Genomic DNA, 17,787 nt, shown 5'->3' with positions numbered 1-17,787 from the left:
CTGTTGTTTGTCTGGCTTGGCCTCATGCACTTTAAGGGCTGAGATTACAGAATGTAAATGAGGGTGTGTGTGTGTGTGTGTGTGTGTGTGTGTGTGTGTGTGTGTGTGTGTGTGTGTCGGGGGGGCTCAGACCTCATATAAGAGTATATGGTCCAGACTTCCAGACACAGACTCCAGTCTAATTTAAAACTGTAATCCCGGCCCAGGAGTTGTTTACAGCACTGAATTAGGTTAATCTATCCCAGCTATTTGCATAAATGTGCATTTATGAATAATTAGTGGGCCACAGAGGGCTGTAGGTGGGGACCGGTGGGGGTCAGGGGGGTTTGGACGCGTGGCCAGACTATTGTTGCCGTTGCCGGTGGTAAACAATAGAGCAGCAACAACAATGAACAACAAAAGCTGCGGGGAGCTGCGGCCGTCTGCCGGCTGAATTACTGCTATCGCTTACAGCCGGCCGGAGCTGCCGCACGCACCGGCAACATGTCGTTAATTTGATTACAGCTGCTGCTTTAATTGGTCTCATTAACACTGTGCACACTCAGTTTAACACACTCAGCAGCTGGAAACGTTAGAGCCTCCTGTGAGGAGCAAAACGACAGTTTCAGCTCAGGAACAGCAAAGTTTGTACGCAGAAATCAAAGCTGATTATTTTCTAAAGCGAGAAAATCAATGAAAATCTGATTTTCACAGGAAACCAGTGAATCCTTCTGGTCCTTTAAACTGGTTTTACTGGTGACCTGTTGGTGTTTCCAGTGATGATCAGATAACTTTATTGTGTATTTATAGATGTATTAGATTTACATACACAGGTCTCTGGTCTCTGGTCTCTGGTCTCTGGTCTCAGGCCTCTGGTCTCTGGTCTCTGGTCTCTGGTCTCTGGTCTCTGGTCTCTGGTCTCAGGCCTCTGGTCTCTGGTCTCTGGTCTCAGGTCTCTGGTCTCTGGTCTCTGGTCTCAGGTCTCTGGTCTCAGGCCTCTGGTCTCTGGTCTCTGGTCTCTGGTCTCTGGTCTGGAGGTGAAAAGTTCTTCATGTTTTCCTGCAGATTCAGATTAAAGGACCATTTTGCTGTTTTCAGATCTTTGAATCTGTTATCGTTAAGATCATTTTAAGGCTGATTTCTGTGAAAATTAAAGCTCCAAACATCCAGAACAAACTCTCACATTTAATTTCTTTATGTGTTTTTGAAACAGTTTATTCAGACCGGACAGTTTGAGGCCTTTATATGTTTTGTTTTATGTTTATTGGACCTAAATGTGTTTTTTTAGAAACTGCCTCACAGTGAGGTATTGATGAATCTACGGTCAGCTCAGAGTGACTCCAGCAGCACCAACAGTCACACAGGCTCATGAATGCATCAGCAACAGAGCAGAAGCTGGTGGTCTTTATGTGAACCGCCTCACCGAAACAAAGCAGCTCTCAGGGGAAACCCGCCTCCTCCTGTCAGCGACCACCCGTTCACGCCAACAAAATCAATGAACCCATCGCTGGATTCAGTCAGCGGCCGCGGAGGGCGCGAAGAGGAGCAGGAAGTCATCATCACCAAATTAAACATGTCCAGGAAGTGAGTTTGAAAAGACCTCACATGTAAATCTGGAGATACAGTAAAAACAACAAGCAGAAACGGATCAAATCATCACGTGAAGACAGATGAAATTACCAGAAATAAAGCTTTCAAAATAAAGGTCTTAATAATAAAAATGCAGCTTCAGCTCAAAGAGATCGACAGAGACAGGAAGTCGTTCTACTTCCTCTCCGTCATCTTTACGTGAGCTCTGCTGCCGCTGACCTGCCCCGCCCCCTGCACACCTGGCTGTATCCCGTTCTCGCTGACTCTCCGTCAGCTCCTCTTTCTCTCACCTGCCTCACCTGCTCTGTCTCTGACCACCTGTACCCTCACCTGTCAGGTGTCTGAGCCTGTGGGTCTAAGCCTGCTGCAGACTGGACCGGGCCACAGTGTCAGCAGGTGTGACCGTTTCATCCTGGACTTGATGCACGTTGTCACTGTGTGAGTCTGATGCACGGCAAGCTGAGGACCTCCAACATGGCCGCCGCAGAGGACCGGCGGGGTTACATCACCTGACTGAGCTCTGCTGTACATTTAGTGACTCAACGGATGTCAGCGAGTCAATCGGTGAGCTCTAAACCTGATCTCTGATTAGTGATGATTACAGTCCTTCGACACGCAACGCTCAGCCCCTGCACACAGACGACGGGCAAATTAATTACAAAAGGCAGAAATAAAACAATAAAGACATGAAGGATGAAGATAAAACTCTGGACGAGGATAAAAAGCTCAGAGGAGCCACAAGAATAAAAGACCTTAATCTGAAGATTATTCAAACCCACATAATCAATCAATCTCCTTCTTCATATAATGGTAATCCACATTGTTTTAAAAATGAACATAAGTTTCTGTGGAGCATGCATGCACGCACACGCACACACACACACACACACACACACACACACACACACACACACACACACACACACACAGAGTTTAATCCAACCTCAGCACCTTCTTTTCAGCTTACACGAGTCAAACTGATGTTCTGATTTTGTGAAAACCTTTATAATCTGAAGCTGCGTCACCGTTTTTTTTTTTTTTTTTTTACGACTGCAGATAAAACTGCAGAAGAAGAATGAGTGAAGCTGGTGTGTGTGTGTGTGTGTGTGTGTGTGTGTGTGTGTGTGTGTGTGTGTGTGTGTGTGTGTGTTTCAGCAGTGTAACAGATGAAATAAAAACAGAAAGCTGTAATACATCAATCAGACCTTTAAAGAGCCTCTCTAAGAAATCGTACTTTACTTTTTAAATTAACTGGTTACATTAAAGAATCACTGCCATTAAGTAACTTGTTATGATCACCTTCACCAGCCTCATCTTCATCAGCTTCACCTTCACCAGCCTCACCTTCACCAGCCTCACCTTCACCAGCCTCATCTTCATCAGCTTCACCTTCACCAGCCTCACCTTCACCAGCCTCACCTTCACCAGCCTCATCTTCATCAGCTTCACCTTCACCAGCCTCACCTTCACCAGCCTCACCTTCACCAGCCTCATCTTCATCAGCTTCACCTTCACCAGCCTCACCTTCATCAGCCTCACCTTCATCAGCCTCACCTTCACCAGCATCACCTTCATCAGCCTGACCTTCATCAGCCTGACCTTCATCAGCCTCACCTTCACCAGCATCACCTTCATCAGCCTGACCTTCATCAGCCTGACCTTCATCAGCCTCACCTTCATCAGCCTGACCTTCATCAGCCTCACCTTCACCAGCATCACCTTCATCAGCCTCACCTTCATCAGCCTCACCTTCACCAGCCTCACCTTCATCAGCCTCACCTTCACCAGCCTCACCTTCATCAGCCTCACCTTCACCAGCCTCACCTTCATCAACCTGACCTTCACCAGCCTCACCTTCACCAGCCTCACCTTCACCAGCCTCACCTTCATCAGCCTCACCTTCATCAGCATCACCTTCATCAGCCTCACCTTCACCAGCATCACCTTCATCAGCCTCACCTTCACCAGCATCACCTTCATCAGCCTCACCTTCACCAGCATCACCTTCATCAGCCTGACCTTCATCAGCCTCACCTTCACCAGCCTCACCTTCATCAACCTGACCTTCATCAGCCTCACCTTCATCAGCCTCACCTTCACCAGCCTCACCTTCATCAGCCTGACCTTCATCAGCCTCACCTCCACCAGCCTCACCTTCATCAGCCTCACCTTCACCAGCCTCACCTTCACCAGCCTCACCTTCATCAACCTGACCTTCATCAGCCTCACCTTCACCAGCCTCACCTTCATCAGCCTCACCTTCATCAGCCTCACCTTCATCAGCATCACCTTCATCAGCTTCACCTTCACCAGCATCACTTTCATCAGCCTCACCTTCATCAGCCTCACCTTCACCAGCCTCACCTTCATCAGCCTCACCTTCACCAGCCTCACCTTCATCAGCCTCACCTTCACCAGCCTCACCTTCATCAACCTGACCTTCATCAGCCTCACCTTCACCAGCCTCACCTTCATCAGCATCACCTTCATCAGCCTCACCTTCATCAGCATCACCTTCATCAGCCTCACCTTCACCAGCATCACCTTCATCAGCCTCACCTTCACCAGCATCACCTTCATCAGCCTCACCTTCACCAGCATCACCTTCATCAGCCTCACCTTCATCAGCCTCACCTTCACCAGCCTCACCTTCATCAACCTGACCTTCATCAGCCTCACCTTCATCAGCCTCACCTTCACCAGCCTCACCTTCATCAGCCTGACCTTCATCAGCCTCACCTCCACCAGCCTCACCTTCATCAGCCTCACCTTCACCAGCCTCACCTTCACCAGCCTCACCTTCATCAACCTGACCTTCATCAGCCTCACCTTCACCAGCCTCACCTTCATCAGCCTCACCTTCATCAGCCTCACCTTCATCAGCCTCACCTTCACCAGCCTCACCTTCATCAACCTGACCTTCATCAGCCTCACCTTCATCAGCCTCACCTTCACCAGCCTCACCTTCATCAGCCTGACCTTCATCAGCCTCACCTCCACCAGCCTCACCTTCATCATCCTCACCTTCACCAGCCTGATCGCTCTGATTGTTCCTCCAGTCAGTCTACAAGTCTTATCACAGAAAAAATAAATTATATATCTATAATTTTGTTTTTTCTTCTTTCTTCTTCTTTCTTTCTTTCTTTCTTTCTTTCTTTCTTTCTTTCTTTCTTTCTTTCTTCTTCTTTTTTTCTTCTTCACTTCAGTCCATTGAGGCCTTTTCTTTGTTTTGTATGTTTTGTGCTCTGAGAATATTCCAATAAAATAGATTACTGAATAATAATAATAATAATTTCCAGTGAAGCAAACTCACTTTTCTTTTCTCCCTCTCTCTTTTTTAAAACAGGTTCATTGAGATTTAAAACAAAAAAAGAATCAGATTTTTTTTCACTTGTTTGAAGAGAATGTGTGATTTCTGAAATACACCAAATAAAACACTATCAAATAAGACATGTGATAGCATACGCACACACACACACACACACACACACACACACACACACACACAGGCTTCATAATAAAGCACACACTCTGCAGACAGACGGTCAGTTATCGTCGAGCTGAACAGAAAACGAAGCTCCTCATGATGAAAGTCAGTTTGTAAAATTAGGGCCAAGTTAGTGTTTAATCCCTGGGGATTGACTGCAGGCTGGCAGGCAGAGGGTGTGTGTGTGTGTGTGTGTGTGTGTTTGTGTGTGTGTGTGTGTGTGTGTAAGAAGGTAAAAATGGTCAACTGGTTTTAAAAAGCAATTAGAGGAATCTGCTTATCAGAGATAATTAAAGCAAATTTCAGGCTGTTTTTCAACTCTTTAATCTCTGTTTTTATTTCCTTTTTATTGTGAATCCAAACGTGACGTCAGCGTTTCACTGAGAGTCCAAATCAAATGCAAAGGAGATTAAAGATTACAGCTAGGAATCATTTAAATGGACCTAAAATGAGACGCCATTAATGTTATTAACACGAGTCTTTCTTTATGTTTTCAATGTCAAATTAAAGCAAACCAGTTTAAAGTGCTGCTTCATCGACATTCAAACAAGACAAACAGAGCATCATTAAATAAAATGGGATTATTCAATAAAAGGAATAATGAGAAGAATGTGAAGAACATTTCACTGCAGCTTCTGCTACATCAGCAGAGTTTAGATCACATTATATTATATTATATTATATTATATTATATTATATTATATTATATTATATTATATACTTCACTGAATTCATTTGCCACCTTACTTACTTTAAAGATGATTAATGCTGTTTATTCAACACATAAAATACGACATATTTTTAGAGATTAAGATAAAATGTATTTATGGATCCTGCAGGAGAAATTTAAAAGCGTCCAGCAGAATATTAAGTTGTTAAAATGAGCTCCACTTTTTCCAGCTGCAACATGAAATGATGAACACATGAATGCATCAATAATTATAAATACTGATGCAATTATTATATTGTAAATTATTCTGCATAATGAATACTTTTTTTTTTTTTTTTTTTTACTTTAAATATGTTTTGATGCTTCTGTAGTATTTTGAATGCAGGACTGAGTATTTCTACTCGGTGGTATTACTGCTTTTACTGAAGTAGCAGATGTGTGAATTTTTTCCACTGCTGATATTTTCTGTTATGTTGTATTTTTTTTAAATAAAAATCTGCTTTAATATGGCCACAGCTCTAATTGACTGTTTTATTCCTGTTTGTTGGGTATAACTGCTATAAGCCTGCTGAAAGATAAAAACACATTTAAATGTCTCTTCATCGCTAAAACATTAAAAATGAGAAATCTGTGTTCATAGCTGATAAAATCCGGACTATTCAATGTTTTTATTGTATTATAATTTCCCTCTTTTCCTCATTATTGTGTAAAATTACGTCAGTTTATTCTGCAGACGGCAGTGAACTTTAAACCTGTTTAATGTTAAATTAAATTAAACTCTCGGCTGCTGGTTTCAGATGGAAATGACAGAAAGTGTCCTGATCAGTGCAGAATGCAAACACCTGTCGGACATTTCCATCTCTCTGATAAATGAACGCTGGCTGGATGCTCGTCCTCTCACTGATGGAGAGCTAAATGAAGGTAAAGTGATGTGCAGCCGCTGTCTCTCCTCCTCTGATCAAACACAAACAACAGAAATTAAAAACTCTCCTCTTCTGTCCGATGGCAGAAAATCCTGATCGGATTGAAGGAAAATTGGTGGCAATTAATCCTCCGGGATTGAGAGGAGGAAACTCCCCGCTGCAGCTCTCACTTCTGATTGGATGCTGCTGTGATCCCCGGAGCCCGGGGCCACATAAAGAGAGCCCGCCACCCGGACCGTCCCGGTCTGTCCATCATCCTCATCATCATCCTCACTGGAGAAGGACCAGAGTTCAGCTTCCTGATAAGCAGCATGACGGCTCGGGACGAAGTGGGTGACGAGAAGCCCAAAGTGAAGATGTTATCTCCGGGTTTTGGGATCGACAAGTCCCGGTTGCACGGCTCCGGGTTCCGGTCCAAAGGCTTTGCCATCACCGACCTGCTGGGCCTGGAGTCCGACCTACAGGCGCGGCAGCAGCCCGGCGGGCCCCCGGGTTCGGGCCTGTCTGTGGCGGGCTCCGGGCCCGGGGCGGAGCCGCAGGGAGGCGGCGGCGGTCTCGGCGGGTTCTCCTTCCCGGGAGGGTCGCTGCCGCTGGGCCTCGGCTTCCTGTGCAGTCTGGCGGCGCAGCAGCCCGCCGGAGCGCCCTGCTTCCTGCCGGGACACCTGCCGCTGCTGCAGGCCCGGGCCGACAGCCACTACCTGCAGAACCTGGAGGCCCAGAGGGACGCGTACTCCGGTAGGCTTCGGCTCGGCTCGGCTCGGCTCGAGTTTCTCTAACTGAGTGTTTTAACGTGGAGCTGTGACCTGAAACAGGATGTTTGTCGCTTCGGGCTGACGCGGGTTTTTACACAGTCAATTAAACGCTGATTTCACTTTTTATTAGTTTTTTTCTCTATAAAACGCGATTTGTCTGTGTTTCTGTGAAAAAGGTTTAAGCTCAGCTCGGCTTTCTAAAACCTTTCCCTCTTGTTTTAAACTGCCATGTTTTTTGTAAGATTATCAAGACTTTTTCGTTTTTTTTTCTGTTTTTGCGTTGTTTGGTTCTGATTTTTAAAAAGTGGATTTCAGTTCGGCTCAGCTCAGGTTTCACTGTCACGTTCATTTTTGTAAAACTGAAGCTTTCAGCTTTTTAAAAATCCGCTTCAATTAAAAACAAAAATTCCTGAGATGATTTAAATAATAGTAATATCAGCGTCCATCAATCAGGAGGAAACATGAAATAAAGGTTCGGCAGGTGTTTCGTTACTTTTGCTTAATTGGCGACAAACATCCAATCAGGTTCTCTCTTTTCATGCGCGTGAAGCCTCCCTAATGGATAATTATTATCAGATGAATAAATGATAAACCATTGACAGCTGATCAGCTTGAGGAGTTTATTGATGATCGATCTGTTTGCTCTGCAGATGAAGAGTGTCTGTCTGACCGCAACGACTCCAAAAACTCCGCCAACTCTCAGAAGAGGAAGAAGAGGAGACACAGGTGAGGAAGACTTTCTGCTGCTGTAAATAAAATCCACGCAAATGTTCAGTGTGCAACAATACGTGTCGATTCAACATTTTTAAATTCAGAAAAACGCTACAAATCAATTATTATTGATGAATTATTTTCCAGAGATAATTCACGTCGTCAGAATAAATTCATTCTCGCCTTTAATTGTGACTGAACTGATTCTTTTTGAGCTTTTTCTAATCAGACTGGTTTTTTAAATGTTCGCAATGAAAATACAGCAACACACATTTAAATTTAATGAGAAACACATTAAGAGTGTAATGGATCATTTAAAAAATATAGAAGGAAATCAGTTTTTTAAATAATGATTTGTTATAAATGCAAAAAAAAAAAAAAATCATTTTGTTGCTGAAGCTTGAAGAAATGACACGAGTCAATTTTAAAGCAGAGAAAAGTTTGATGAGAAGCTTCCAGAAAAATAAAGTCTGCTGAAAGCAGCATGTTACTGAGTGCAAGCAGCTGATGGAGCTGTTCTCCGTCTGCAGGACGGTGTTCACCTCCCACCAGCTGGAGGAGCTGGAGAAAGCTTTCCATGAAGCTCACTACCCCGACGTCTACGCCCGAGAGATGCTGGCCATGAAGACGGAGCTGCCCGAAGACAGAATACAGGTGAGACATCATCAATACGCAGCTGATCAGATCCAGACTGACGCTGATCGATCCCTGATCAGCAGGAGACTCACAGATCAGACGCTTCATGACAAACTTCCAGACGTTTGGCTTCATGTTGATGCAGATTTTCACTTTCTAAAAGGTCAAATGAAGCTGAAGGGAAACATTAAATATGAAATATTTACAGAGATGATCTTTGTAAGTGAGGGAAGAATACCCTGTCAGATTATTGTTTCTGTGAAAATTAAAATCAGATAATTGAACCCATCAAGTCTGCCTAAAAACTCCATTCATGTGTCACCACATGGATTTTCCAAATATGTGGTTCCCATTGTGAGGCTCAGGGCCCTCCAGTGGGTCACAAGGGACATTTGAGGGGTCGTAAGATCAAAAGAAAAAATTTGATCAAATACAAAAAGAATCTTAACGTCCAGTCATTTTATTTTTCTGGAGCTTTCAGCCAAATCTCACAGTCTTCATGAGCAGCTGAAGATTTTTTGTTTTCATAGAAATATTCCCAAAAACATTTTTTCTGACTTTCTTCTTTTTTTTTGCCTTTTTCCCTGTTTAATGTTGCAAATTTTGTCTTCTACTGAATAAAATTGTTCAAATGAGCAATCTGTGAAGTCTTTGGTGCAACTGCTCACAACTTAAAAAAAAAAAAAAACTAATATTTTTATTTCCAGGTCTGGTTTTGAATGTTTTTGTATTTTTCCAGGTCTGGTTTTGAATATTTTTGTATTTTTCCAGGTCTGGTTCCAGAACCGGCGGGCAAAATGGCGAAAACGTGAGAAGTGTTGGGGTCGCAGCAGCGTCATGGCGGAGTACGGTCTGTACGGGGCGATGGTGCGACACTCCATCCCGCTGCCAGAGTCCATCCTCAACTCCGCCAAGAACGGCATGATGGGATCCTGCGCCCCCTGGCTGCTCGGTGAGCCGCATGCACGTCAGTGCCACGCACACGCACCACACCATGCATCAATACACAGAGTTTCTGTACACTAAACACGACTTCAGCTCACTTCATTTCATTACAATACCAAGAGTTTGTTTCATATCCAGCTAAAGTTTGGACCTCTAACTTCAGTTAAAGTAAAATGATTTGGAGCAACGTCACAGACGTCAGTGTTGGTCCACAAGTTGTGATGTTAAGAAAATGACACTGAGTTAAAAAAACTCAACTTGTGACCAAGAGGGTCCACATACAGACTTCAGCTGATAACACAGGTGTGGGTCTCAAACAAAGCCCCACCAGCAGTTACATCAACATGTCTGTGTCAAATAGTTTATGATCCCATGTATGTGTATATGATATATGTTCTGTATAAATTATATGTAACTCTGAGGTGTCAGTTACATTTCAGTCCTTAGGATGTGACCAATGAGTCGAGCTGCAGCAGCTCTGTACTCTGAATAAAGTCATTTACAGTTGATGGTTTAAAATTAGACTTCAGTATTGATACAGATATAGTTTCAGAAATGAAAATGTGTTTACATTCAGACATGCAACTACATCCAGTTTCACATCTAACAATGTTCAGTTATGCTAGCATGTGATGCTACATGGACTTCCTGTTTACACAGCTTTGATTGGACAGAGCCGAGAATGTTTCCTAGCAACAGATTTACTAAAGTCCTTACTAGCTGAGACTTTTTTTGACCTGGTTAAATTTGAAACAGAGCATTTTATCTCATTTGAAGCAGACTAATAATCCATCTGAACCCTGCAGACTGAACTGAATTTGTCTCTCTGTCTCTGTCCTCACAGGGATGCACAAGAAGTCCTTAGAAATGTCCAAAAAGTGTTCCAGCCCTCAGGAGTCAGACTCAACTCGCTGTGACTCCTTCTGCGACGCTGCAGAGCGACGGGCCGGTGGCGAGGCCCGGGAGGCAACACGCGACGTGGAGAATGAGGAGGAGGAGCTGCTGGAGATGGAGGAGGAGGACATGGAGGAGGAGGTGGCCATCGACCTGTCCAGCTCCTCCAAGCAGCAGCAGCAGGAAGCCGGAAGCTCGATAAAGTCTGCCTCCTCGCCACGGCGGCAGAGCGGTGGCGAATCAGACGAGCACAGCTGAAGGTCGGAGGACGAATCAGACACATGAGGCGGCAGTGGACATTTGATTGGCTCTTCTTTCAGGGATCACATGGACAGCCAATGAGTGAACAGCCATTCTGTTGTTTGTTATATCACATAAAGCTTTAAGGGAAATATCTAAATGCTACTGTGTGTTAAAAATCAGCCTTTGGGTGCTATTTTATTATGCTAACATTTGCAAAGTTTCTGCTAACATAACATGTATCATATAGGCCACTGCTATTTTAACATTTACATTATACTAACATGCAATAGTATGCTAAAATATGCGCCAGTTTCACTGTTTGTGTTCGAGCATGAGATAGCACCACCCCAAAATACAAAAAATTCATAATGTGCTGGTAAGCTAAGGTATATGGTTACTATTTCACAACACAAATTAACTTAAAATATAATAATAGAACACTAGCTGTTAGCATGCTAATAAGTATGCTAAATTATTAGCCTGTGAGTAATATTTTATCATGCTAGCAAACATTAGCTGGTTATCGACGGTGCAATATTCGAGTGCTGGTATCTTGGTGGGTAACATGCTAATGAGTGTTTACTGGAAAAGTAATAAAAAAATACTAGCTAATGTATTAGCAGGCTAACAGTCATTAGGAAGTGTAGACTGATGTTGAAACCAGTGAAGTTTAGGGACGAAAATACTGTTATGACGACTTTTTCAGTCACTTGTTCAGGGATTTTCAACAGTGAAACAAAAGCTCCTTATCATGTTAAATGTCAGCTGAAATATTCGAAAGTCTCCCAAGATGCTAACATGCTAACACAACGCTGCCACTGCAATTGCTTGGTCGACCTGGAGGAGTCGGTCTGAGTCAAGTCTTTTCTAAAACACCTATGAACTGTTTGAGGAGGATGTAAATAATTATGTCTCTGTTGGTCTTTATCATTGTATTGTACTGAGAGTATGATTTTTATCCTTGTTTTTTGAAAATAAGAGACTATTTAATGTTTTATTCCTGTTTGTCTTGTGTGTTTTATAGTTTGACTGTCAGTCAAGCGCTGATTAGCCTGACTGTAGCTCTGCGAATGAATGTACTTTAAATGTAATATTTGAAAAAGTCTGTTTATTCTGATCATATGTATGTACAGCTGCAAGCTCAGCAGGCTGGTGAATTAAAAACAAAGTATTTTTGGAATCACTGGAACTTTTATTTTAATCATTTAACACAACATAAACATTGTGGACATTTTCATTTAATAAACATATTAAACAGAATGAATGAGCACTAACGAGACTAATCAAACTTCATTTAACATGTCACAGCTCCATGTCACCAAAAATGTTTGTTTGTTTGTTTTTTAGAAATTTCTAGTTATGCTTAAAATAGGTTAAACAGCATAATACACATACAGAAGTCCAATTTTCTTTTGCATTTTCATGTAGATTAATAATTAACTATTGCTAAAGTTAATCAAAACGTATCATATGATTAAGAAATTGAATGTGAAATGGACTTTTCATTTGATGATTGTCCAAAAGTGTGCTACTTAAACTTGAATGAATTTGCAAACTGGACTTTTGAATTTGAATAATCTTCTGATTTAAGCCCGTTTGAACTTTTTACTTCTTACTTTTTTAACTGTCTTTCACAGATTTCACAAGAGGCATCAGTGCAGTTATGCAAAATTAATTTAACTTTTTCCTTTGATCAAACATCATGTGTCCACAAAGGAAATTTCATTTGATTAAATTATTTAATTTTCATTTTGGCAGCCACAGTCTTCTGTACATATATAATGTTGTAAAGTTTATACAGGTAATGTAAATGTTAGTATAGTCAGTATGAATGATGTTAGTGATTGAAAACATCTGTGCGTATGTCTTTTTGGGTAAAATACATCTAAAGTTTTCCACTGATTACAGTAAAATGTCTTGTAATTGTAATTGTAAGTTCAAGAATTTGTATGAATTGATTAATCAAAATTATTCTAAGACAGGAGAAAGAAAGTTATGATTACGATCCTACATTTATCATTAACATTTACTAATCAAGGTTGGCTCAAATTATGCTTTTTGTACATTTTCTGTGCATTTTTCCTCATATATATTGAACATAAACGATGTCAAATAAAGTCAAATAACTAAAAAATATATATTATAAAACATTATATTATATCCCTGAGGTTAGAAAATAATATTGTTATAAAACCCAAAAGCTGTTTTTTCCATTCATCAGCTCCAGAGCAGCCGGAACTTTTATATCAGAAGTTATTAGCCGTTGGACGAGACAACTACGTCACTTCCTTTATCTGCATTAGTCGCTAACCCGTCCTTTGCTAAGCTAGTTGACTGCTAAGTGCGCGAACTGTGAAATATGGTCGATTTGGTGACTTTTAAAAATGAACTGACGCTCATCGTGACTGACCTGGCCAAGGCGGTGGTGACGGAGATTTTTACCGCGGCGGAGAAAGTCTCTTTGAATAAACAAAATCCGGAAACAGAGGTAAGCTACCGTGGCTAACTGTAGCTAACAGCTAACAGGACGTTAACTCATTCGGTTCCAGAGGCTCCCGGTGTAATGACAGGAGGTGTGAGAGTGATGGAGTTACAAACTCTGAGGTTAACTCTTATAATATTGGACAGACAAGAGTCTATATTTAGTGACACAGTCCTCAAGTATTTACACCAAACTCAATTGAAAAATCGCCTAAGTTGTTGTTGTTGTTTTTTTTCCCCAGGTTGTTAGCTAACTTATATACACTGTTAAACGTGATCAGTAATCATCCTGCTGCAGTTCGGCAGGTTTTCTCTCAGTCATGATGCCTCTTAACAAGCACAGTTACAGAGGTTTGTTGGTGGGATGTCAGGGTGCATCATCATCTGTTAATTAGTGAAAAGTCTTAAAGATGTGAAAATTTGCGATGCTGGTCTCACCATGAGCTAAATGATGGTATTTAATAACTGTTGACCTGAGGTTAAATGATTCATCTTATGATGCTGAGTTCCTGCTAAAAGCCAGCCGGCTTCATGCTTTGGCTATCAGCAAACTGTCCTGCCTGCTTGATATTGTGCTTCACAGGTTGCATTGAGCAGCATTTTGTAAACACTGTTTTTGTAAAGTGCTGTGTGAAATCATCTTTTTGTGCAACAAGTAGTTCTATGTCCTATAGATTAAACTAGTTTATGGATATCTGAACAGTGTTCATTGTGAGGTTTTACAACAGAAACACAGTAACAGTAGATTGTCACTCGCTCTGATGTGCAAATCTTAAGTGATTTTTGTCGTTCTCTCAGGAAAAACTCAGCGCTCTGGTGGACAGTCTGTGTGTTGAAGCTGTTGAGAAAATCCTGAAGATCGTCGAGGTGGATGCTGCGAAGCAGGAGGACGCTTCAGGAGGCCTGAAGGATCCACCTGAGTCTGATGAGAGCGGCGAGTGTTTCCTGACATCAGCAGAAGGTGAGCTGAGAGCACAGAAAGCCTCGTTCATAGAGAAGCTGCAGCGTCACGGTTCAGTTCAGGGGTCTTCACAGGTCTGCTCAGTTTCCACAGCGGTGGGCTGATGGAACTCTGTTACTGTACTCAAGTACAAATTTGAGGTACTTACATTTTACTTGAGTATTTTCTTTTCATGTCACTTTCTCCTTCACATCTCAGAGGGAAATATTGTACTTTTTACTCCCACATTTATCTGACAGCTTTAGTCACTTTATTTTTTCACACAAACATGTGAAGAGTGTATAAAATCTGATCTTTTGTTAGAAATTAAACTCCAACAGTTTATACAAGTAGAGCTGAAACCATCAGCCGATCAATCAGTGGATTGACAGAAAATGAATGATCATCTATTGTGATGATGGTTTCAGTGATTTTTGCTGGAGAAACATTTGATGTTTGAGCTTCTCAGACGTTTGATTTGCGGCTTTTCCTTAAATGATCTGAATGCGTTTGTAATGATGTTGAGCTTTGGACTGTTGGACTAAACAAACATTGTGAAGGTGTCACTTGGGTTAGGGTTAGGGTTACTGAGCTCTGGGTAACAGAGTGTTGTTCACTTCTTTCTTTCAGGTGAAGAAGGTGGTGGTGAGCCGCCGGCCACAGAACAGACCTACATCCTGGTTTACAGGGTCAGTGACTGAATCCACACCGACCGTCAGAATCCTCTGAACGACTGAACACTGACAAACTGCTTCTGTTTTGTAGAGTGCTGCTGTCGACTCCAAGTGTCTGCTGGTGTCACTGGAGAGCGATGCTAATGCTAATGCTAACGGTGAGTTCGTTGTAACATGAACTGTGTAAAAGCTGAGATCAGTAATCAGTAGTCGCTACAGGACCCAGGGACCGGCTCAGATCAATAATCAGTGATCAGAGTCGTTAACTTGAATTTCAACCTCTTTGTTTTTTCTGTTTGTTTTTTTTTACAGATGAAAATAAAACAACAGGTGAAGCCACGACTCTGCACAGCGAGGACTCCTCCTCCTCCCTTCCCCTTCAGGCGGATTTCACTGACCACAAGTACGCTCTGCCATCCTCGCCGCCGCCTGCCGCCGCCTCAACAGTGGAGGGCGGAGTCTCTGCAGCGCCCAGCAGGAAAAGGCGATGCAGCCGGTGGACAAAAGGCACCGACATGTCTCGGACTGCAGAGACGACAGAAACTCACCACCGGTGTTCGCAGTGTGGGATGCTGTTTCCAAACGCAGAGCGACTCTCCGACCACGAGAAGAAGTCTCACCCGGTGTGCTCAGTGTGTGCGACGCCGTTCAGCGGCGTTTTGAGACTGCGCGAACACGAGATCAAAGTGCACGGGCTGCTGCCGTACCCCTGCGACTACTGCCCCAAGAGGTTCAACCACAAAGCCCACCGCAACCTGCACGTGAAGGCGCGACACACCGGAGAGAAGACCTGCCACTGCGACATCTGTGGGAAGGGCTACTCCTGCATCAGCGTGCTGAAGACGCACCGCATGACCCACTTCGACAAGACCTTCATCTGCGACGTCTGCGGGAAAAGCTTCTACCACGCCTGCCACCTGACGCGCCACAAACTGGTGCACCAGGAGGTCCGGCCGCACCGGTGCTCCACCTGCGGGAAGGGCTTCACCCAGGCCGCCAACCTGCGCAGCCATCAGGTGATCCACACTGGAGAGAGGCAGCTGTGCTCCATCTGCGGCAAGAGCTACCGCTGCCTGAGGAACCACGTCATCAGCAAACACTCGCACGAGCTGCCGGCCGACGAGCTGCCAGCCAGAGACACCATCATCACCTGCGAGGTGTGCGGCAAGAAGTTCCCCAACCCATCGCAGTTTAAAGTTCACCAGAGGAGCCACACCGGAGAGAAGCCGTTCCACTGCGACATCTGCGGGAAGAGTTACCGTCTGAAGGAGCTGCTGAGGGACCACCGCTACACCCACACCGGGGAGAAGCCATACAGGTGTACCCTCTGCTCCAAAAGCTTTAACCTGGCCACCAGCTTCATGAGGCACCGCAGCATCCACACCGGAGAGACGCCGTACAGCTGCCTCGACTGCGGGAAACACTTCCGCCTGCTCACCTTCCTGAAGGCTCACCTGCAGACCAAAGCTCACCTGAAGCAGACGCAGCAGAGGCAGACGCTCACCTCCGATCAGACGCTGCCAGCTTAGACATACGGCCGAAAGTATGTGGACGCCTGAGCATCCCCTCCACGTGTGATAAACATTTAAAGATTCGATGGAGTGTCTTTTAATAAACGGGATGAAATGATGTTTTGGTCGTTTGCGTCAGATGATCAGATCTGTTGTGTTTGATTCTGTCTTCTATCAGCAGATTAACTGAGGATCATTAAAGGACCTAAAGGTGATTAAATCTATTGTACAAACACAAAGGTGGGATTAAACGTTGTATACATCCTTTAATCTGACCTCTGATCTGTAGAAAAATAAACAGTGAGAGGCTGCTGGATTACAGAGACGAGCATCATTTATCATCTGAATTATGTCCCATCAGCTGCTGCTCAAACAGATTAACGAATCTGTCTGTCAGGGATATTCACGTGAACGCAAAGAGGCCGCAGATCTGAGGTCAGAGGTCACTGCACAGCAGCACTGGTTCTGACTGGAAACCAGCAACAACAAACTCACACCAGTGGTGGAGGAAGTGTTTGGATACTTCATGGCCTGCGCTCAGAATCCTACTGAAGTCAAAGTACTGAAGTATTTTTGTGGTAACGGTTAGCGGAGACCATCGTGAGGCTGCTGTCAGCCGCTGGAAGAACTTCATCATCAATGACAAACAAACAACAAACTAATCTGATTCCAGCAGCAGGTTCAACCAGCACTAATTTAATCTGCTTAAAGGGTTCAGTGTGAAAACAAACAGCTTTAATAAAACAGAATGAAATCCAGCATCACTCTTTATTCTTTGTTTTATTGTTGTTTGGACTCATCTATCAGCTCCTGTGTTTATTTTGCTTTATGATTAGATTAAAATGGATGTTTCATATATATATATATATAACTACTGTTTTTGTTTCCATTTGAGTTCATTCTCGACTTCAGTAACAACACAAAACTGTCTCCGTGTTCTGGAGCTTTCAGCCCTGTCACATGGCCTTCATCAGCTGATGAACGAGTGAGGAAGAGGAGCTCAACTCCACTTAATTTAATTTTAATGTGTTTTCTTTCTCATCAGTTTTTTGACGTTTCCATTAAACTTTGAAATATATTAAAAAATGAAATTTAACATGACGTGAATTAATGTGAAACAGATTCATTGATGCAGATTTGGTCTTTGGGCTGCAGTTCATGAGCTGACCTGTAGGGGGCAGCAGGCATCACAGCAGGAGGCTGCTTTAATAATAAACAGGATTTTCTTCATTTTGAGCTTATTCTAAGTTTAAATCTGAACTTTCTGAATAATTCTGTTTCTGCTCCTGGTTAAATTTCATAGTTTTAAAGAGACACTTATCGTGATGACATGAATGCTGTGAGATTTCTT

At 43.2% G+C, this 17,787-nt stretch overlaps 2 protein-coding genes across 4 annotated transcripts; both read left to right on the top strand.

Moving 5' to 3' along the window:
* The first annotated feature begins 6,905 nt into the window (after nucleotides 1-6,905).
* On the top strand, nucleotides 6,906-10,983 carry vsx1 (visual system homeobox 1 homolog, chx10-like). Of its 2 annotated transcripts, none has more exons than XM_070977903.1 (5): nucleotides 6,906-7,384; nucleotides 8,052-8,127; nucleotides 8,643-8,766; nucleotides 9,520-9,700; nucleotides 10,538-10,983. In XM_070977903.1, the coding sequence occupies exons 1-5, from the start codon at nucleotides 6,961-6,963 to the stop codon at nucleotides 10,843-10,845; spliced, it is 1,113 nt and encodes a 370-aa protein (XP_070834004.1). In that variant the 5' UTR covers nucleotides 6,906-6,960; the 3' UTR covers nucleotides 10,846-10,983. The 2 variants fall into 2 exon arrangements, with proteins under 2 accessions (XP_070834004.1, XP_070834003.1); XM_070977902.1 differs by having other exon boundaries at nucleotides 9,520-9,715.
* Nucleotides 10,984-13,110: 2,127 nt separating this feature from the next.
* On the top strand, nucleotides 13,111-17,193 carry LOC139341299 (zinc finger protein 627-like). Of its 2 annotated transcripts, XM_070977767.1 has the most exons (5): nucleotides 13,111-13,318; nucleotides 14,110-14,272; nucleotides 14,882-14,940; nucleotides 15,017-15,083; nucleotides 15,238-17,193. In XM_070977767.1, the coding sequence occupies exons 1-5, from the start codon at nucleotides 13,190-13,192 to the stop codon at nucleotides 16,452-16,454; spliced, it is 1,635 nt and encodes a 544-aa protein (XP_070833868.1). In that variant the 5' UTR covers nucleotides 13,111-13,189; the 3' UTR covers nucleotides 16,455-17,193. The 2 variants fall into 2 exon arrangements, with proteins under 2 accessions (XP_070833868.1, XP_070833869.1); XM_070977768.1 differs by lacking the exon at nucleotides 15,017-15,083 and having other exon boundaries at nucleotides 13,141-13,318; nucleotides 15,309-16,576.
* The last annotated feature ends 594 nt before the right edge of the window (nucleotides 17,194-17,787 follow it).

Source organism: Chaetodon trifascialis, chromosome 13 (genome assembly GCF_039877785.1).
Source record: "Chaetodon trifascialis isolate fChaTrf1 chromosome 13, fChaTrf1.hap1, whole genome shotgun sequence".
NCBI classification, from domain to species: Eukaryota; Metazoa; Chordata; class Actinopteri; order Chaetodontiformes; family Chaetodontidae; genus Chaetodon; species Chaetodon trifascialis.
This window is presented reverse-complemented; position numbering and strand designations above follow the sequence as displayed.

Coding starts and splice junctions, on each gene's coding strand:
- vsx1 (XM_070977902.1), top strand. CDS start 6,961: ATGACGGCTCGGGACGAAGTGGGTGACGAGAAGCCCAAAGTGAAGATG. Junction 7,385..8,051: donor CCAGAGGGACGCGTACTCCG/GTAGGCTTCGGC, acceptor TTTGCTCTGCAG/ATGAAGAGTGTCTGTCTGAC. Junction 8,128..8,642: donor AGGAAGAAGAGGAGACACAG/GTGAGGAAGACT, acceptor CTCCGTCTGCAG/GACGGTGTTCACCTCCCACC.
- LOC139341299 (XM_070977767.1), top strand. CDS start 13,190: ATGGTCGATTTGGTGACTTTTAAAAATGAACTGACGCTCATCGTGACT. Junction 13,319..14,109: donor AACAAAATCCGGAAACAGAG/GTAAGCTACCGT, acceptor TCGTTCTCTCAG/GAAAAACTCAGCGCTCTGGT. Junction 14,941..15,016: donor CCTACATCCTGGTTTACAGG/GTCAGTGACTGA, acceptor TCTGTTTTGTAG/AGTGCTGCTGTCGACTCCAA.